The sequence below is a fragment of the Alosa alosa genome, chromosome 3, assembly GCF_017589495.1.
Source record: "Alosa alosa isolate M-15738 ecotype Scorff River chromosome 3, AALO_Geno_1.1, whole genome shotgun sequence".
NCBI classification, from domain to species: Eukaryota; Metazoa; Chordata; class Actinopteri; order Clupeiformes; family Clupeidae; genus Alosa; species Alosa alosa.
Genome location: NC_063191.1, coordinates 28518715 through 28541372, shown reverse-complemented (window position 1 = coordinate 28541372; position 22658 = coordinate 28518715). Strand labels below are relative to the sequence as shown.

Genomic DNA, 22658 nt, shown 5'->3' with positions numbered 1-22658 from the left:
TTAAGTATCATCATGTTTACCTAACACCAAATCATATTATAGGAGTAGTATTATATTTTGTATGATCACTTTAGAAAATCTATGTAGAGTTTCGCTTAGTACCTAAATATCATATTTAATATGAGTTTGACACAACATGTAGCAAAAAACTACGAGGAGCCAAATTGAATTACTTTTTAACAAAATGTCTCATGTTATTCATTAAAAACTGATGGCAGTCATATAATGAGGTTAAATAAGGACATTACACAGTGTTTACAGAAAGAGTGTTTACACAGTGTTCCAGAAAGAACATGGTCTAATTCTGTCTAATTCTGGTCCCTGCCCAGCAACAAGTGCAGCACTGATCAGGTGAACAGCCTGATAACACTCTCACACATGTCAACAGTGCTCTCTAATCAGCAGACCTGGCCGAGATTTGCTGTTTCGAAACTCAGCAACCCTCTGAGTTCCCTGAGCTCAGCAGAGACATCCAGCTGGGTAGTGACTGCAGCAGCAGCCCCAGTGCTCTGGCTCTCTGTCTGAACTTCAGTCTGGGTGCTCTGAGTCTGAGCTCCACACATGGAGAACAGCAGCACCAGCAGTGAGATGACGGACCTCATCGCATGGGCTCTCTCTGAATGTTTTAACACTCTGTAAAGCGCCATGAGACATGTGTAATGTTTTGCCACTCTCTTAGTGATATTAAATAGAAATTGAAATTGAAACGCAACACATTCAGTGGTTTCCTGCTCTTTCCTCTCTGAATGAACCAAACTGCTGAACATGATGGTGACAAACGATAAATAAAGCACTAATCATGACTATATAAAACATTTTAAAGCTGATGTTTTGCTGAATAATCATTTGACAAAGTGTTAAAAACTGTCTACCTTTACATGCGTCCCCGAAGGAAAGACACTGACTTTACAAATTGAGGGTTTTCATTGTACAGCTGCCATGGTATTCATTATTAGGTGTCAAATTTTATGGTTTACACTTACACGCCTTGCTTGGCATGAAGACAAGATCAGTTCATCTTTAGCTATGTTCTTCTTTTTGCAATGGAGGAAGTTTGGAGTGTGACTAAGTGTAGAGTAAAAATAGATAGGCTACTAATTCAGAGCTCTCTTTCTATAGAATGCTTTTGGTAACCTGACTATCGCCAGATGAATTTCGTTCCGCCTAGCTCCACTCATCCATATGGGATCAATTCATTGGAGTGGTGCTTCAGAAGGCTGGGCCTAATCAAAAAATGCTTGCATATGATTGGATAAGCCACTTGTCAGTCATCTATTGACATGCTACTTCAACCACTCACATCGAAGCCAACCCGTGACGCTGAGAACAGTCTCACAGTCGCTTCTACACTACGTCACATCTATGAAACTCCCGCCCTGCGTCCTGATTGGCTCTACCATACAATCTCGTGCCGAAATCACTCTCAACGGAACCAATCCCAGATGGATGTGAGTGGAGCTGGGCGGAGCTAGGCAGAACGAAATTCATCTGGCGAGAGTCAGGTTATGCTTTTGGTGCATTCCCTCCATATTGTATCAGAGTAATGTTTATAGTTTGTTGCAAAGATGCAAACTTAGTTTTTGCACCTCTCAACTGTTGAACACAGAGAGCAAATCTTCTTTAGTCATGCTTTAAAATCTAATTCAATTTAAAAAGTTTAGTTGAATTAAATCTGATGCAGTAAGACCTCCCTGCATCAGGGGGGCTCCACTCACGCTGCTTGTTTGATGACTCGGGACTTCTCCAGCAGGTACTCGGAGATCTTGGCGCCCATGACGGCGCCGGTGGGGGTAAACTTCATCTCCAGGTACTTGCCGAAGCGGCTGGAGTTGTCGTTGATGGCCGTGCAGGCGTTCCCAAAGGCCTCCAGCAGAGGGTTCACCTGGAGGATCTTCTCCCGCAGTGTGCGGTTGTTGGCCTGTCACAGATATACAAACAAGCAAACAAATAAACAAACAGATGAACAACATTTCTGAATAACAACATGAATGTGAATATGATCTTTTCATACAATATAGTTGTTTTGCCTGTAAAGTCATGCATACAGACAAACAAACAAATGAACACAATGTTGACAAATGTAAACACAATTATGATCTGTTATGTTCTTGACTGTTTGCAGCACAACTCTCAGAGTAAAAAGTGGCTAAACATTGTTTTTGACCATTGTAAACTACAGCATAGTAGGCCGATGTGTTGTTCTGGCATTGACGTCTGTTATGTTTGTAGTACAAAGCAGGGTCAGTGAAAACAGTGAAAATATTGCCATGTAGACTTTCAGTCCTCAATAACAAACCATCAGTTTAGCTGCCTTCCGCCTCTCCATCCATTATTCCAGCGATTTCACTATCAAAGCTTATTTCTCCTTGTGTGCATCAACTCCATTATGGGATTTGGATAAGAGCCTGCAGGCCGCAGGCCTACGACCAGTATGAATCATGCGTAAGTGGAGATGATTTACCTTTCCTAGAAAGGTGAGGTGCTGGACGATCAAGTGGGCACTCTCTGTCTTCCCTGCCCCACTCTCCCCACTGATGATGATGCACTAAACCATGGAAACAACAATAACAACATTAATATCAACAACAACAGATAACACATATAATTCTGAGAGCATGACGATAGTGAGCAGCAGTAGCTTCACCACCAGACAATTGACTAGTTGCACGAAAGGCTCTCGGTGAGCTTGTTAATTTCCAGTGGAGCCAGGTGTGTTTGAACCTGCCGCTATTCTGAACGTAATTAGTGTCTACACGGACCTGGTTGGGTGATGCACCTAGTGAATCAGCATGTTACGATAAAGGACATATAGACACTAATTACATTTGTCTGATGCATTTTTACATTTAGTATAGCGGCAGATTCAAACACACCTGGCTCCACAGGAAACAAACAAGCCCACCGAGAGCCTTTCATGCAACTAGTCCATTGGTCAGCTCGGGTTTGATTTCTGAACCCGTCGTTTGCAGGTCTATATTGCTTTAGAAAAAAAATCATCTGCTCAATGCAGGGCAACTTTAAAAGTCTGATCCAAAGTGTCATGCAATCAAGCCATCTAATGTATCAGCTTACATTACTCTGTCTGTTTATAGACCTTTTTTTGTTGTCTGCTTATATAACCCTAAAGTTATTTACTGAAATACTACCTGGATTTAATTCAACTCATATATTCAATAACTATATTTTACCATTATATTTTTGACAAAAGGAAGTGATGATTCAGCATTAAAAACAGTGATGATTCAGCATTAGCCAGCATTTCCAATAAGGACAAGAGTTAGAAATTGCAGTTTATGAATGGTTTATTTGTGCAGTATTGAGGAAGCATAATATGTGTCCAGAGATGGGCAGTATTTCTAATACATGTATTTAAAATACGTATTTCAAATACAAAATACTATTTTGTAATTTGTATTTTATTGAGATGATGAAAATGCCATTGTAATTTGTATCAAAATACTTCAGTGTTGTGTATTTTTGTATTTTCAAAATACTGTAAAATACTTTCTGTGAAACACTGTGATGACATCTATCTAACTATCTATAAAGCACAACATCTCTGTCTCTGTCTGTCTGTGGCACCCTCGTCTGAATGCAACACTGTTTGAGAAGTTAGTTGTGCTTAAATAACTTAAAAGGTTAAAATGCTACCTAGTTTAAATTTCTAAATAAGTCATCCATTTGAATTGTTTGTCTTTGAGTTATTGTCACTGATTCATAGTAAGCAATGTATTACACCAACTGGGAAGTGCAACAGTTGTGGAGTCGGCATTCATAGCCTGTCACTGCAAAACAGTACATGTCCAAACTCAAAAACAGTAGACTAACAGACAATAAAAGTGGACTGTCAGAGCAGCACATAATACTAAAAGCCATGCAGAGTGTCCTGTTCGCTCTTAAACTTTCCATCACATTTGGTGCCTCTGCCTAGCCACTTTCTAAATGTGTTAGAATTAGTTCTGTACTTTAAAGAACATTCCGAGCGATCCTACGTTCAATGTTGCAATATTATCAGGCCCTATGTGCAATTTGCTTTTGAGCAGGATCTTACAAGAACATTTCAAAATGAATGGAAAGACATAGTGATGATGAGATTTTGCACTCAGCTGTAGCCTACAGTAGGCTTGCTATTGGTGAGTCTGTTATATTATATTTACTTGTATTGTAGCCTATGCAACTATTCTATTAAACGCTGTGTGCTAGTCTATTAAACACTATAGGCTATGACCGCTATGTTCTTACACTATTTTCCCCCATGATCATATTGTTTCAGTTATCCAAAAGGCTCGAAGGATGCTCTTTATTATATGGCAATTTTGGAAAAATAACTAATAAAAGTGGGGTGAGGTGGTATTTTGTAGTATTTTGAAAATACAAAAATACAGTATTTTATTTTGATACATTTTTTGGCTGCTGTATTTTGTAGCTTATTTTGATACATTTTTAAGGTGGGTATTTGTTATTTTATTTGGAAATACATTTTGATGTATTTGTGCCCATCCCTGAAGGTGCTGTAGTTTTCAACACTATTGTACAGTCTGTGGCCTGCAGAGATGAGCAAGTTAACTTTTTACAAATTACACACATCCTGGACCAGCATGACTTGTCTCAACACAATCAGACATATAGAAATGTCTATAAAATAATTTTGAATTAACTTAAAAATTAGATTGTATAACTATTAGATATGTGATCCTCATGACCTCATTAAACCCATAAGACACATGACAGAGATGAGGGATGCTTATGTTTATTTATCACTAATCTGCATTATGTTGAGCAGTGTGTTACACTCAGAGGAAAGAGCAGGAAGCCACTGAAGATGCTGTTGTTATCACAATTATCATAGAGCCTGTGGCCTGCAGGGAGTCGCATGTTAACTACATCTCCACCTCCAGCTGCAGAGTCACACCACTGGACAGATAGGTCCAATGTCCATCAGTATCACGCTCATATAAAAACATGATCTGCTGACTATTCTTAAACATTTTTATCTTCATGTTGTGTGTGGATAGGAAATCCATGACTGTGAATCTGAAGTAGTAGACTCCCCTGACTGGAGCTGTGAAGAAGCCTGTTGTGCTGTTGTAGGCCTGTCCAACATTGGTGATGATTTTAGTGAAGACCAAGTTCAAGTCGTCAGACTCCTCAGCCTTAATGTATCCTGAGTGAGTCAGAGCTGCTGAGAATGCCACCTTGGGTTGCTCTGTGATCTCTTTCTCCAGATTCAGCAGTCTGGTCCTCACTGATGTGAGATCTACCTCTTGTTCTGCAGTTTCCATCTTCAGGTTCATCAGTTCAGTCTTCATAGTGGTCAGGTCTGTGTGTTGGGCTGCAGTGTCGTTCTTCACATGCTCCATGTCAGTCTCAGTGGCGACCAGTCTCTCAGTAACTGACCTCAGATCAGCTGTCTGTGCTGCAGTTTCCTTCCTCAGATTCACCACTTCAGTTTCACTAGCAGCCAGTCTGGTCTTGAGCATGGCCAGCTCTGTGTCTTGTGCTGCATTCAACTTGATCAGGTTTATCATTTCAGTCTTCACAGCAGTCAGCTCTGCCTCTTGTGCTACAGTTTCCATCTTCAGGTTCTCCACCTCAGTCTCACTGGCAGCCAGTCTGGCCTCTTGTGCCACATTTGCTTTGGTCAGGTTCATCACATCAATCTTGATAGTGGTCAGGTCTGTGTGTTGTGCTGCAGTGTCTTTCTTCACATGCTCCATGTCATTCTCAGTGGCGACCAGTCTCTCAGTAACTGACCTCAGATCAGCTGTCTGTGCTGCAGTTTCCTCCCTCAGATTCATCACTTCAGTTTCACTAGCAGCCAGTCTGGTCTTCACTGCTGTGAGGTCAGTCTCACTTGCAGTCAGTCTGGTCTCTTGTGCTGCATTGTCCAGCTTCAGATCCTTCACCTCAGACTCAGTGATAGCCATCCTCATCTTTACATCAACCATCTCTGTCAAAATGCCATTCTCTTCAGACTCCATTTTGTTCAGCAGCTCAGTCTTGGTGTTCTGTAGCTCATTCTGGGTGACAGTCAGCAGCACTCTCAGCTCCACCACCATGTCTCTGAGTTCCCTGAGCTCAGTATAGACGTCCAGCTAGGTAGTGACCACAGCAGCAGCAGCCCCAGTGCTTTGGCTCTCTGAACTCTGAACTTCAGTCTGGGTGCTTTGAGTCTGAGCTCCACACATGGACAACAGCAACACCAGCAGTGAGATGACAGAACTCTTTACCAACATGTTTCTCATGCTGCAGCAGCAGTAGTAGTAGTAGTAGTAGTAGTAGTAGTAGTAGTAGTAGTAGTAGTAGTAGTAGTAGTAGTAGTAGTAGTAGTAAGAGTGGTGGTAGTAGTAGAAATAGTAGTGGTAGTAGTAGTTGTCGTAGTAGTAGTAGTAGTGACCACTTTGTGTCTGGGAGTCTGTAAAAACCCTATTTTTATACCTTAGTTGATGATTATGTAAGGCATCTTTATCAGCTTTTGGGGATAAATAAAGTGCAGCAACACTGATCAAATTTAGCAAATGTCGAGATATGGTGATTTTTTTCCAGGACGTATCTGTTTTATTTATGCAGTAATCAAGAGTTGTGGGAACATCCAAACCTGTCAGCCCTCATGAAGGACAGGAGGGGCGTCATGGTGTTAACACATCACACTCTTTAGTCTGAGCCACAGCTTTTCAAAACTAATCTACCAGTATTCATATTGTGAATAATTCAGAGAATCCAGTTCTCCATTAGCTCTGTATTACTATTATTATTATTACCATTATTATTATTGTTGGTATTAGTAGTAGTATAGCACCCGAAGCAGGTAGGCCTGAATACTCGTAATCTCCATTTTATCTCAGGGCACTGGGAGCAGTGAGGGGTTAGGTGCCTTGCTCAAGGGCACTTCTGCCGTTCCTACTGGTCGGGGTTCGAACCGGCAACCCTCCGGTTACAAGTCCGAAGCGCTAACCAGTAGGCCACGGCTGCCTCTGGTGAATGTCAGAGGGGTATTCCAGAAAGGAGATTTAACAAACACTGAGATAAAACTTAACCTCTGGGTTGTCTGAACCTGTGGCGACTAAACCCGAGCTGTCGGTTCCAAAACACCGGTTACCAGTTAGTTCAATCAACCCTGTGTTAGATAACCTAGAGTTGTGCGCGTTCACGGCGAACTTATAAAGGCATCATCTATTGAGAGTCGAAACCATGAGGGAAACCGGCAAAAGGAAGAGCACCGTATTTTTCAGAGGCGGAGTAGTCGAGGCTTACGAGGAGGAGAGAACTGTAATAACAAAAAAAGAGCAATACTTAAGCGCCTTCGTCCGAGACCTTGCTTGGCAGACCGTGTAAATGCGTATGTTTAAGATAGCCTATTTAATGTCAAAAGAACAATTAAATAATTCACTGGACATCACGTATTGTATTGACTGCTTTGAATGATGCTTTCTTACACTGGCCTAGTTGTCACATATTGAGTGGGCCATAGAATTCTTTGAGAATCCCAAATGTAGTTTTCTATTTTAACGTGGGTCCTGCAGCTATGGGCCAAGTTAAACTTTTGCGCTCCATCATCGGAAGGGTGAATGTCGGAAGGCATGGGTAGCCTATTGGACACATTTCGGTGCACATTTGGAAAATTTAATAAGTGATGCTGACCTGCCAGTTGGTGAAACTACACTTTAATGATCCTCGTGGGTTTGTGTCCAGGAAAACGAATGAAGTTGGCGCGAGGAACTGCTTTAAGCTAAAGGCAAACTTTACGCACCGACCGACAGCTTGCCGATATGCTCTGCGTCTCCAACACTACAAAAACTCCCAGTCGATGACAGCGTGTGTAGCCTATTAAAAAAATATTTTATCCCAAATGCCATCAGCATTCTTAACCAAACTTAGTGACAACATGCATACCCGGCTGAGCTGTACAGCTATATTTAAACGTATTTATACATTTTCTATAGGCTATGTTTCCCCTTTTTGTACTGTAGGTCTACTTGTTTTAATTATATCTTCAATGTGTCTGAGATGTTGTTTGTCCATCTGTCTGGTGAGCCAAACACAAATGTCCACTATGGTGTAGGCTAGCTAGCCTACATTAAAGATTTATTTTATTCTATTCTAATCCACCATGCGTAATGTAGGGATGGAGAATGCTTTTCAAGTAGCCTATATTTAGGATTCAGCTAAAAAAACTCTCCTGAAAAACTTGTTTGGAAAAGAATGGATAGACTATCATGTGTGAATTGCACGGATGAATATTACATGATTTTGTGCTTCTTTGTCAATTGGACCTTCGTCAAAATGAAACGCCACTGTGTGACAAGTGTAAAAATAGCGGCCTGATTGAACATGCACTGAAATAACCGAACATAATTGAACATAACCTGAACAAAATCTACCCCCTACCAGGTTAAGTTCAGAGCCTATGTTACCATAGTTACTTACATAGCCTGATCATTTTTGAGCTTTCTGGAACTGAAATCCCAGGTTTACCGTTTACTCTGGGTTTACATACCCAGTTCAGTTCAGAGCCTATGTTACCATAGTTACTTACATAGCCTGATCATTTTTGAGCTTTCTGGAACTGAAATCCCAGGTTTACCGCTAACTCTGGGTTAATATACCCAGTTAAGCCAGTAAACCTGCTTTCTGGAATACCCCCCAGGTGAATGTCGTGCCTTAACCTCTGCCTACATTTCTGTACCTCTACTGATATTCAACCTATATTAAAACATCTCAGCGCAGGGGCCCGCTGCGTCGCAAATTGCTACAGTGACAAAGACACACACAAACACAAGACAGACAGACAGAGTGACAGATAGACAGACAGACAAACAGACAGACAGACAGACAGACGAACACAGTACCTGGTCTTTGCTGAAGGTGACCATGCTCTGGTAAGCTGCGTCTGCCGTGGCGAAGATGTGTGGGGGGTTTTCTGAGCGCTTGACTCCATGGTACAGCTTGGAAAACTAGAGAAAGCAACGCTCATTACACACTACTGCAATGTGAAAATGAATAAAATACATAAACCTGTTTCAGGCTCATAGAACAGACATTCTCCAGTGTTCTGCATGTAAGTGTGATATAAATTACTATGGCATGTGGGCCTGTCCTTCAGTCCTATATACTGTAATTCAGTAAGTCTATGAAACAGTCACTGGATGAAACAGGATGTTCAGCAATATTTGTGAGACAAATAATGAAAAAAAAAAAAAACAATAGATCTACAGACTTACTGAATGCATCACACTGATATATATTATATTAAAGCTGCAGTTGGCAAGATTTTTTGATTATATTCACTGAAACCAACACTATGCTCTGACAGAACAACATAAATCAGCCGGTTTTAGAAAAAAACCCGCACTTCTACCTTCATCCAGAGCCTGTTATTTGTTTTGCAAAAATCTACAGCTCCCGGTACTTCTGGTCCAATCAGAGCAGGGCTCTCTGATATCTGACTGTCAATCACAGTCTGCTGCAGTCTGGTGCGCACTGACGAGCACAAATTCGATGAGAGGGTGCTCGGTGGTAGTGGGGGAGGGGCATGAGAGTTGTAAACATTCAAAATGTTGTCCCCTCAATCTGTCAGACTTGCCAACTGCAGCTTTAAGTGAACTGCATGTAAAAATATTACTGGTTAGCATACAGTACTTGTGAGTACATTCATAAGCCTAAAGTGACAAACATTGAAATGCATCTGCAACCCAAAAGTAGGTTTTATCTCACACTTTTCTACACTAAAGCCAGTAAATGGTCAAATCCCAGGTTGCTTTAGAATAATATACAGTATCATCTTACGAGGATGAAGCTATCGCTACCCTGGTCTGCACAAATGCTACAGACCTCAAGTCAGCAGACCTGCGGATCACCACATGCCCTCTGATCCCTTTCCTTTCAGTCTTTTCCACTTGAGAACCGGGTATGTGGAACACAACAGCGTCCGGTAAGCTCGCCGATCACAGGCCCACCTGAGCACCTTTCAGCTGGGCCATCAACCAGCAGAGGTACATGTGTAGGCTTATAATTCATCCTTCTAAAACAGATAGTTCCGGTCCTTAATCATGATTGGCTGAAAAGCGCTCAGTGCCATTGCAAAATCCCAGAACAACCCTTCACGTTGACCGCATTTCATTCTATATTGCTGCCCTATGGCAAATTGATAGAAAAGTTAGAGTTGCTGCACTCCGTGCCTAACAACGACCCTTAGCTTTTTAATAATCACTAGAACCTCAAGGTTAATTGCTTAAATTAATTTTGAGCTCTCAGTGTGTCCATCCATGCTACTAACTGTAAAGTGCCTCTAATCCATGCTGATATACTGTATTAGTAAGTCTGGTACGTTTAGATCTATGTGTGTGTGTGTGTGTGTGTGTGTGTGTGTGTGTGTGTGTGTGTGTGAGAGAGAGAGTGTTGGCCTCACCTGTGGGGAGTAGATGCTGAGGCTCTGGAAGGGGTTGAGAGCGATGAGGATATCCCCCACATATGTGTAGATCTGCAGCTCTCCATACCTCCTCTGGAGATGACTAATAATCGTTTCCTGAAAAATTAATACAAAACCGTATTTCTCTTTAGTTTTTTTCTGATTACACAAAATAATCAATGTGCAATCCTTAACAGAATAGCAACACCTAACTCATTGTATATTTTCTACATACAGTATATTGTAGATGTCTATGCAGATCACATATATCAGTATAGACACCAAAATATACTGCACATTACGTTTTTTGTTGGTTTCTTACACCCAACAAATTTCATTCTAATCATTAGACATCAATACAGATAGCAAAATAACCCAAAATCACACACTTACAAACAGACAGATGACTTCAAATCAAACTGCAGCCTGCTGTCACACCTCAATATGACACATACTGTGTATCCGTCTCTTTTCCGAGAGAGCCTCGGCGTCAAAACACGTTTACTTCACTAATTTATACACCTACAGACGTTTACAGAACATATACTGTATACGTCTCTGTTTCTCGGCATCGCCTCGACTGCACCCTCACCTCGTCGAGCACCTCCAGATTCACCAGGTCATCATCAGGACTGCTTTCAATGATGAGCGTCTTACGCGTGTTAATCCTCTCGTGCCTAGAGAACACAAAGCACATAAACAAACAAACAAATACAGCACAGCTTAAGACAATAGGGTTACAGAGGATTTCACCGCACACAGCACTCTCTTTTTGCTAGACCGCATGTCCATCATACCGAAAGTACTCATAGCCAAAAGGACTCATATGTATTTTTAATGAAACAATGCAATAATCTGTAACAATGAAATAGTCCAACCTTATTTGCCACTAAAAGTGAATCTTCCACATATCTCTAAAACTGTAATATTGCATGCTTGCATTTCTATTACATTACATTACATTACATTACATTACATTACATTACATTTGGCTGACGCTTTTTTTAACCAAAGCGACTAACAACATGGTAAACAGTAAGTTTTAGAACAATTCTCACAATTTTAGGACAGTTTAAAAAAACACATTAGAGTACAGTAAGAATAAGTAAGTGGTCAGTGAGTGCTGTATTTTAACAGTTACTTGTCAGTTTAACGGCTGGTTGAGTGCTAGGATCAGTAAGACTTGTTGTAAGTGTTGCTATGAGAGTAGATGTTCTAAAGAGCTGGGTCTTCAGGAGTTTTTGAAAGTGGAAAAGGATGTCCCTGCCCCTTGTAGGAACTGGCAGGTTCCACCAACGAGGAAACAACAGATGAGAAAAGTTTGGATTGGCTTGAGCCGCACGGGTGGTAGAGCTAGACGCCGCTCGGCCAGAGGAGCGCAGCGGTCTGGAGGTAGTGTAAGTCTGTATGAGGGCATTCAAGTAGGTGGGAGCAGAACCGAGACTACTTTGTAGGCAAGCCTAGAGACTTGAATTTGATGCGGGCCGCCATAGGTAGCCAGTGTAGCTGGATGAGCAGCTGGGTAACATGTGCCCTTTGGGTTGGTTGTAGACCAGGCCACCGCCGCTCTGGATCATCTGAAGTGGTTTCACTGGGCGCAGGCTGGGAGACCTGTCAGAGGGCATTGCAGTAGTCGAAGTCGCGGAGATGACTATTGCCTGAACCAGAAGTTGGGTAGCATCTTGAGTCAAGTAAGTCCTGATTTTCCGTGATGTTGTAGAGTGCTAAACGGCATGACCGGGCTTACTGAGGCAACATGATCTGAGAAGTTTAGTTGGTTGTCGTGAACAACTCCTAGATTTCTTTGCAGTCCTGGTCGGGTGAAACAGACAGGAGTCAAATTTGATGTTGATGTCGTGGGTGTATGGTAGGTTTAGCTGGGATGACCAGCAGTTCAGTCTTTGAGAGGTTCAGCTGGTGGTGGTGCCTTCATCCATGAAGCTATGTCTGAAAGGCAATCTGAGATCCGCGCTGAAACCAGGGGGTCAGCCAGGTGGAAAGGACAGATAGAGCTGTGTGTCGTCTGCATAGCAGTGGTAAGGAGAAGCCGCGGCGAACGGATAATCTGTCCCAAGGAGGTGGTGTAGATAGCAAAGAGGAGGGGCCCAGCACTGAGCCCTGGGGACCCCTGTGGTGAGATGGTGAGGTGCAGATAGCTGACCAAGCCATGATAATGCTAAACGAAAGGCCCTGTGAGGTAGGATTCAAACCAGGAGAGAGCAGCCCGAGATTCCCATGTCAGCAAGTATAGAGAGAAGGATACGGGTGATTAACCGTGGTCAAAGGCAGCCGATAAGTCAAGCAGAATGAGTAATTGATGATCGAAGGTCGCCTGGCTTTTTAAGGCTTCTGTTACAGACAGCAGAGCCGTTTCGCAGAGTGGCCGCTTTTGAACCCAGACTGATTTGGATCCAGAAGGTTGTTCTGTGAAAGGAAGTCAGAGACCTGTTTGGAGACTGCCTGCTCAATGCCTTTGGATAGGAAAGGCAGTAGTGAGACAGGGCGGTAGTTCTGGACTTGAGCAGGGCTGAGAGAAGCTTTAAGTAACGGTGGTTACCTGGGCCATTTTGAACGCTGTTGGAAATGTGCCGGAGGTTAGCGAGGCATTGATCACATGTGTGATAGCTGGGAGCATGGTCGGGCTGATGGACTGAAGTAGGCCTCAGAGGGTATAGGGTCCAGCGAAAGCATGTGGTAGGACGGCTGCATGTCAGGAGTCTGGACACTTCACTCGAGAGAGGCATGGAATGCTGAAAAAAGATGTTCCAGCAGTCCCTAGAGGTTGTAGGAGTGCGGCATCTGAGTCAGATGGCGCTTTGAGTGGGTATGTAGAGAATTGACTGCTGATTGCCGCCACTTTGTTTGTAAAAAATGAGGCTAGGGTATCTGCAGTAAGGCTGGATGGAGGAGGAGGCAGCTGAGGGTTGAGTAGCGATTTGAAGGTTGAGAAAAAGTTTTCGAAAGTGTCTGTAGCGCTTGTTGATTTTGTCATTGTAGAAAGTAGTCTTAGCAGCAGTGATGCTGGCTGAGAAGGAGGTCAGGAGTGTCTGGTAATTTTGAGGTCATCAGAAGGTTTTGATTTGTGCCATTTCCCTCTCCGCTGCTCTGAGTTTGCAGGCGCCATGCATCGGAGGGGTATCATTTAGCCATGGATGAGAATGTTTGGATCGAGCTGGCCTTGTGGTAAGAGGGCACAGCCTGCCCAGACACGCAGGTCAAAGTGTGGAGCAGAGCGAAGTCAGTGGTTTATTAACCCCTAGAGAGGAGAGAAGGTGTTGAGTGGAGGTAGACCGGAGGCAACCAGAGGAGAAGTGCTGGAGACAGGTTCCGGAAGCCGCGGGCGGAACGTGACCATCGGGCTGAGGAGCCGGAGGCTGTTCTGTCAGGCTGACGCTGAGCTGGATGAAGAAGTGGTCAGAAAGATGGAGAGGCGCCACCATGAGGGTGTCTGTGCTGCAGTTCCAAGTGAAGATCAAGTCAAGCTCTATTACTAATATCGTGAATTTCCATCTATTAAAACAAGATACATACATTAACCGAGATTTAACAATTGATTTAAAACTACATATTATTAGTTAAAATAGATACATACAAAATACATGTCATGTAGGGTGAAAAAATCAATGGATTTCTACAGTCATCACAGCAGGCTTTATTCATTTGTGTTAATTGGTCAGAGACTGATGTGGATTACGACAGTGTCTTAGTTGAAAAGATAAATGTTAACGCTAAAATGTTAAAACTAGTCTAATTAAATTGTACAATTAAAACATAATCAAATGTAATTGTGTAATTATGATACTGATAACCTACAAGGGTTAAAAGCAAACTCTTCAAATTAATTATCAAAATATTTTATTCAGTAGAGAAGGAAATTAATTAGCTTCGATGTCGAAGTGGGCTGTATTCATTTCATTTGTGGTGTGTGCGTGTGAGTATATACTGTGTGTGTGTGTGTGTGTGTGTGTGTGTGTGTGTGCGTGTGTGTGTGTGTGTGTGTCTCCCTGGAGAGAACTGTTCCATTATCACTCTCTCATCTCACTTCATCTCAGCGTGACCTTTTATTCCACAGGCACACTCAGAGAGGCAGAGGTCAACGGAGAACCAGCTGCCACATTCACATCCTAAAAACTCCCCTGAGGGTGTGTGTGTGTGTGTGTGTGTGTGTGTGTGTGTGTGTGTGTGTGTGTGTGCAGGCCCATGTGGGTGTGTGCATGTCTCTCTCTGTGTGTGTGTGTGTGTGTGTGTCTGTGTGGGCCCATGTGAGTGTGTGCATGTGTCTCTGTGTCTGTGTGTCTCTGTGTCTGTGTGTGTGTGTGTGTGTGTGTGTGTGTGTGTGAGTGTGTGTGTGTGTGTGTGTGTGTGTGTGTGTGTGTGTGTGTGTGTGTTTGTGTGCGAGTGAGTGTGTGTGTGTGTGTGTGTGTGTGTGTGTGTGTGTGTGTGTGTGTGTGTGTGTGTGTGTGTGTGTTTGTGTGAGTGAGTGTGTGTGTGTGTGTGTGTGTGTTTGTGTGTGTGTGTGTGTGTGTGTGGTGTGTGTGTGTGTGTGTGTGTGTGTGTGTGTGTGTGTGTGTGTGTGTGTGTGTGTGTGCCTGTTTGAGTGTGTTGTGTAAGTGTGTGAATTAAGAGGAGGGTGCGTGTGATCTCAGTCAGACTACCCACTTCCAGATATATCCAGCAACAGCTTATCTGAGTTAAGCAAACTCTGCCAATGTAGGCCACAGCACACACCTAGAAACAATGTGCAACAATGAACCTACCTGTGCATAAAGCCAAAAACACAGACTATTTCTTATGAAACAATATAATAATCTGTTGCTGGTCCAATTATGATTGTTTTTGTTACCATGCCACAGGTAATTACACAGAATTTTCCTTCAAGACCTTATATAATAGGCTAATGACCTCCTAATGGTCTGACAAGACTAGACATACGGCCAGAACACAAGAAAACTAGATGTAACACATCAGGTGTAAATAAGAACAATAGAATGCCAATGTGTAAGAGAGCCTTCGCATGCTTCATCTGTCTAATGCCAATGTGTAAGAGAGCCTTCGCATGCTTCATCTGTCTAATGCCAATGTGTAAGAGAGCCTTCGCATGCTTCATCTGTCTAATGCCAATGTGTAAGAGAGCCTGTGCATGCTTCATTTGTCTCATGTTCATCTATTATATCTCAAAGATTACACAGATCAGGGGTTCCATGGCCTTCCTTAATGTCACCACTTATCAAAAGAACAAAATAATGACCATGGATCGTATGCTCTCCCAAAAACAAGACAAAACAAAACACAGCACAACAAAACACCTCCTGTATTCAACTCCAGATTCACCAGTTTGCAGACTGGTGTCCTGAAGCCTTCCCCAAAATCTCCTTCATGATAATATGCCCTCATCACATGCCCTTAACATATCCACGGAATAAATAAAATAACTGAGCCAACAGATATACAAAAAAACAACAAACCAGACACCATGAACCATGAACACCACCTCCATACCTCCATACAGCAGTAATTCCACATTATGTCTCTTTCAAATGAACATCTGTTCACTAAGCAAAATAGGGCAATGCCCCCACCACCTCCACCGACACAAGAAATGACATTGACAGCAATGATGAGACACTCAATCAAATCTCACCTCTTCATATTCCACATCTTGTCCCTCCTGAACATGTATAAAGCAGTCTAAACCACTTAGGACTGGTAGCTCTACAGCTAACCCACTCCCTCAGCCACCCAAAATGCTGAACCACAACCCCTCATTCCCACCCACCCCCCTTCTCCTCCCCCTCTCCCCCTTAGCCTCCTCCCAACCCTCATTCCCATCCACCCCCTCTCAGCCTCACTCCCAACCCCTCATTCCCACCCACCCCCCCTTCTCCTCCCCTCTCCACCCCCCCCCTCAGCCTCACTCCCAACCCTCATTCCCATCCCCCTTCTCCTCCTCTCCACCCCCCAGCCTCCTCCTAACCCCTCATTCCTCCTTTTTGCCAGTATGTCCTCTGCTACACAAAACACAGGTCTTTCACCCTAATCCAACCCCAAAAACATTCCCTCCACCAAATCGTCCACTCTGTAGGCCATCCAACCAGATACTCACTACTACTACAATATCTCACTAATCTACTCCTAAACACAGCCACCCGACCCTGATCTTTTCTCCCTACTCAAAACAACAGCAAAACCTAAACTCCACTAAAAAAACATCCTCTTTCCTACTCCCAATTCATCAAATCTTCAACACAACACAACACTGTATATAAAAATAACGCTCTCTCCCCACCACACCACACACACACACATCACAATATCACCACTATAACTCCCATCTCTATAATGTCTCCCAAATCCCAATTCATCACTTTCGCAATACAACACAACCCCTTAATTAAAAAACACTAAACACTAAACTCCCCCCACACACCTCCATATCCACTCATCATTTTTATTTTCATTCTATTTCTACCCGACACAACACAACTGTGATTAAAGAACTGACTAAACTTTACCCCAAACCCTCCTCTCTCCTCCACCCCCTTCACCTCCATATTCCCCTTCACCTCCATATCCCCCTTCACCTCCATATCCCCCCTTCACCTCCATATATCCTCCTCTTCACCTCCATATCCTCCTCTTCACCTCCATACCCCCTCCTCTTCACGCCGATCCTCCTCTTCACCTGCCCCCTCCTCTTCACCTCCATATCCTCCTCTTCACCTCCATATTCCCCTTCACCTCCATATCCTCCTCTTCACCTCCATACCCCCTCCTCTTCACCTCCATATCCTCCTCTTCACCTCTATCCCCCTCCTCTTCACCTCCATACCCCCCCTTCACCTCCATATCCTCCTCTTCACCTCCATACCCCCTTCCACCTCCATATCCTCCTCTTCACCTCCATACCCCCCTCTTCACCTCTATACCCCCTCCTCTTCACCTCCATATCCTCCTCTTCACCTCCATACCCCCTCCTCTTCACCTCCATACCCCTCCTCTTCACCTCCATATCCTCCTCTTCACCTCCATACCCCCCTCCTCCTTCACCTCCATATCCTCCTCTTCACCTCCATACCCACCCCCCCCTCTTCACCTCCATATCCTCCTCTTCACCTCCATACCCTCCCCCCTCCTCTTCACCTCCATACCCTCCCCCTCCTCTTCACCTCCATATCCTCCTCTTCACCTCCATACCCCCTCCTCTTCACCTCCATATCCCCCCTCCTCTTCACCTCCATACCCTCCTCCTCTTCACCTCCATACCCCCCTTCACCTCCATACCACCCCCCTCTTCACCTCCAACTCCACTCACCATTTCCGTTTCCACACTCGACCCCTCCTGACCAGCGAGAGAGCCCGGCGCTTGGCCCTCCGGCGGGCCTTCCTGCTCAGGTCCAGCATGGTGGCATCGGCTGCCCCAGAAACAGCAGCGCGAGCTGGGGGAGGCTCTGCCGCCCGGTCCCTGGTCGTTAGCGTTAACGTGGAGACTCGAGGACTGACTGACCGGTTGACTGGCCGGTGGACTGAGAGCAGGAGAGCTAATCGGGCAGCTTCGCTGCGATCACTGATCTTCCTTTCCTCACTTGCGGCTGCTAAGCTCAACATGGACTCGCCTTCCACCCACGAGGTCAGGAGTAATCTCCTTAACCCCACTCACACTCTCCCATTAACACACACACATATACACAAACACACACACCACATGCACACGCAAACACAGACACACACACACAAGCACACACACACACACACACACACACACACAAACACACATACACCACATGCAAACACAAACAAACAATTTTATTCTTCTCCCAAATTCAGCCACTTGTTCTCTCTCTCCCCTCTCTCTCTCTCTCTCTCTGTCTCCTCTCTCTCTCTCTCCTCTCTCTCTCTTTGTCTCCTCTCTCTCCTCTCTCTGTCTTCATCTCTCTCTCTCTGTCTCTCTCTCCCCTCTCTCTCTGTCTTCATCTCTCTCTTTCTCTCTCAATTCAATTCAATTCAAATTCAAATATGCTTTATTGGCACGACAAATCATATGATGCATTGCCAAAGCGTTCACAGGAATAATAATAATTACAAAAAAGTAAACAAACAAACATTACAAACATTTACACTTCATCAATGCACTGTGTGTGTGTGTGTGTGCGTGTCTGTGGGCGCGTTGCTCAGTGGTCACTGCTCCTCTTTCTGTCACAGTCTCTCTCTCTCTCTCTCTCTCTCTCACTCCCTCCCCTCTCTCTGTCTCTCTCATCCTCTCCATTTCATGCCAGAGGACAGGTGTTCCTGGATCAGTCTCGCTTCACCAGCTCTGACCTTAAGGCCGGTGATCCCACTTCTGGTAAACGGACTTAGGGGGCCGCAATCAGTGCATGACTGATGCTAGCCGATTAGCAGCCCGCTCCTTATGTAATGTGTCCACCGAGGTGGCAAAGCTGCTGGTGGGCAGGCGTGAAGGATGCTACTCTATTCCATCAGTACTCTCAGACAGAGCTGGAAAGCCCCCACGAGGAACATACATCACTGTATTTGTTTAGATGGGAAATAATATAGGGACATATATCAATGTATTTTTCAACATGGTAAATCAGATAGGGACATAAATCACTGTACATACATCACTGTACTTGTCGACATGCTAAATCAGGTAGCGCAGCCAAAAATGCCAGTCAGAGGGCAGAATAACACACTCGGCTGATGGACCGTGTGCTGTCGCTGATACTTGTGTAAATAAATAAATACATAACTTGCACAGCAAATATAACTTCACACAATTGCCTCCTAACTTATTATTAAATGTTTTAGTAATTTAGTAATACAGCCCAAGTTCTGCTACAATACACAGTCATGTGGAAGCAAAACGACATGCACTCAGGTTTATCACTACCGCACGAGACCGCTGAATCAAATAAAGTTCTTCTTTCCCATTTCCAACACTCAAACTCTGAAGAGGCTCAAGTCAGACAGAAGTTGGTGTTACTCTCTGTTCGCCTCCTAATTAGACCTGAAGAGCCGTGTTAAAGCGGAGAGTTCGATGTGATGGATCTCTGTGCGTCTGATATGATTGAGAGAGTGCAGAGTGTGAGGGGGCGGATGGAGAAAGTTCAGCGGTCGCCTGTTAATTAAATTGTGATTCTGTCTGATAGTTCAGCCTCCTCTAGTGGCATAATCGGACAATGATAAAAAGAGTGCGAGGGGGGGGGGTGAGAAAATGAGAGAGGAGGATCGAGAACATAAAAAGGCCTGCAGAATTTTATACTTGAACGCCTCTCTGCCGCTTACACACACACACTCTCTCTCTTTCTCTCTCTCTCGCTCTTTCTGTAATACACTCATGACACATACAGTACTCACTTACTCTTGCACAGACAGTCTCTCTCTCTCTCTCTCTTTCTCTCTCTCTCTATCTCACTCTCTCTCGGGTGATGATCCTTAGTGATAAAGTATTATTATTATCCATCAGGGTTAGCCTACACAATCGCTAGCATTAAATTAGGCTCAGACACATCACCTCCCTGGGCCTTAATCATCAGTTCCAGCAGAAACCTCACTGGCAGCCTCATTGGCTGGAGTTGGGAATGATCAGTGCTCAGAGAGGGACTGGTGCCCTCTGCTGCCAATTGCCAGAATTACAGTCACTTTTGAGGCACAGTTCTGCAGTGAAAATGCTTCTTCATAAAGTTACACTGATTAAAATGGCCTAAGATCAAAAAGACTAAATACCTTTACATTCTTATTGTTACATCAGTGAATATAGGGCACCTGTTTTGTGCTGTTCTACACATTACAACATCAGGACCATTACCCATAGGTCCTGTTTTACTGAAGATACAGCAAAAGTAATTCAGTTGGGTATGCCTGCATGTCTGTCATATGTGTGTACTCATATGTGTGATGTGTGTGTGTGTGTGTGTGTGTGTGTGTGTGTGTGTGTGTGTGTACCTGGTCCTCCTCCTGCAGCCGTGCTCCTGCTGCTCCTTGATAAGTGCGGAGAGCTGCTTGCGCAGGCTGGAGTCATGGCCGTGAGCCTGCTTTATGAACGGGTGCTCCAGCAGGTGGGTGACGGACGGCCGCGTCTCAAAGTCCTTTATTAGGCACCTGACAAACACACAAACACACAGGAGTGAACACACATGCTGTACACACACAAACACACACGCATGAACACACATACTGTACACACACAAACACACAGGAGTGAACACACATACTGTACACACACAAACACACACGCATGAACACACATACTGTACACACACAAACACACACGCATGAACACACACAAACGCATGAACACACATGCTTTATTAGGCACCTGACAAACACACAAACACACAGGAGTGAACACACATACACACAAACAACAACACGTATGAACAAAAACACACACAAACACACACACACGTACACACACACAAAAACACATACGCATGAACACACACACACACACAAACGAGCCCATCAAACATACATACAAGCCAGCACACGCAGGGTCCATTCAAAATGGACGGAAGGCATTGCCTTGCTGCCTCACTGCCGTGATGCAGAGCTGTCTCATAAGACATGACTTTGGTGTGTGTGTGTGTGTGTGTGTGTGTGTGTGTGTGTGTGTGTGTGTGTGTGTGTGTGTGTGTGTGTCTGTCTATCTCATACGACATGACTTTGGAGTGAAGGCATCTTTTAAGAACGATAGTTTCAAACAGTCTCTTAAGAGAACGTTGACACTATGGTATGACGTTAGCACAAGCAAGAATGTTAAACTAGCTTATGGGAGCTAGCACGCTTACGGTAGATAGTTGTCTGACAGAGAAAGAAAATCATACCAGACGCTATCAATGGTTAGAACAATGGTATAATCAGATAGTACAATGTTTATTTCCCGCTAGATTTCGACAAATCTCAGCAAAACAAGTCAAAGAAATTACATTTCAACACAATCAGCTGTTAAGGGTGTCATCCACCATCTTAGTTTACTTTTCACAGCTGTTTTATACCACAGAGATTTGTGGGTTATAGGCAGCATAGAGGAAACATCTGCTGCCTTCAAAACTGACCGTCATCGGGGTAGTTCTAAGGTATCTTAGAAGGCAGGAAGAGAGAGTTTGGTGTTTTCGAACAGCACTTGTTGCCTCGCTCCCTTGTTAGATATCTTAAACGGCAGCAGTTTTTCCCATTTCGAACAGAGCCAGAGACAGATAAACACACAAATCTGTCAATTACTCAATTGAGAGTAGGTATGTATGTGAGAACATTTTAATCGACACCGAGCAACAAGAGTGTAAGCACACAACAGGAGACAACAAGAGTGTAAGCACACAACAGGAGACAAATGTGAAAGGTGCTCATAGCAACGCTGAGACACATCCTGATAAATAAGAGGTTTGCACAGCATTTACAAACACCTATACATTAAATATACTGTCCAAATAATGGTGTTATTATGAATAAACTATATAAACTAGTGGACCCTTGCCCAACCAACATTTGTGTCAGAGACAGAATACTCAATGAGCTCTGTAGTCACTGGTGCACACAAGTGTTTGTTTTTCAGGAGAAAAAGACAAACGGACAGCAGTAGAGATGGCCCATGCCCATGTGTCCCTGACACACATCTCCAGCAAACACATCTCCAGCAAACACATCTCCAGCAAACACGAAACAGCTTCCAGCATGACCCTCATCTGGCCTGTGGAGATTCCCTCTAGACCTGCAACCAAGTGCACACACACACACACACAGAGCCCTTACTGTAGCAGCGCGACAGGGAGGAGAGGGTTCACCTGAGCATTCTGCAGTGCTGTCTGGCTGCCTGTCGAAGGTTCTGTTGAGCAGATCAGCAGTGCAGCACAGGAGATAAGCCGGACACTGGCCACACTGAACCCTGCCCTCCACAGTCTGTCAGATGGTGTGTTTTGGTTCTCTCTCTCTCTCTCTCTCTCTGTCTCTCTCTCTCTCTCTCACACACACACCCATCTCTTTCTCTGCCTCTCCCTCTCTCTGTCTCTCTCTATCTTTCTCTGAGTGATTCCATCACCATGGCACCCAATTCAAACAGCTATCTCCTGTCTCTCTCTCTCTCTCTCTCTTCTCTGTGTGTGTGTGTGTGTGTGTGTGTATGTGCATGTGTGTGAGCAGTGTGTCTGTGTGTTAGTACAGGGGAAATTAACTGTGTGTACATACTGCCTTTTGTAAACCATTTACAGTAGGTCACTATCTTATGCAGTCTGCCATATAGCTGGTCATATAGTAT

The 22658-nt window shown here is 44.0% G+C and overlaps 1 protein-coding gene across 1 annotated transcript in view; it reads right to left on the bottom strand.

Annotated features, from left to right (window-relative positions):
- myo3b (myosin IIIB) overlaps positions 1 to 22658 on the bottom strand; it is a 174050-nt gene that overhangs the window by 93074 nt on the left and 58318 nt on the right. The window contains 6 exon segments of the mRNA XM_048239976.1: positions 1716 to 1918; positions 2462 to 2545; positions 8850 to 8954; positions 10409 to 10525; positions 11001 to 11085; positions 20351 to 20506. Coding sequence (XP_048095933.1) covers positions 1716 to 1918; positions 2462 to 2545; positions 8850 to 8954; positions 10409 to 10525; positions 11001 to 11085; positions 20351 to 20506 — 750 coding nt within the window.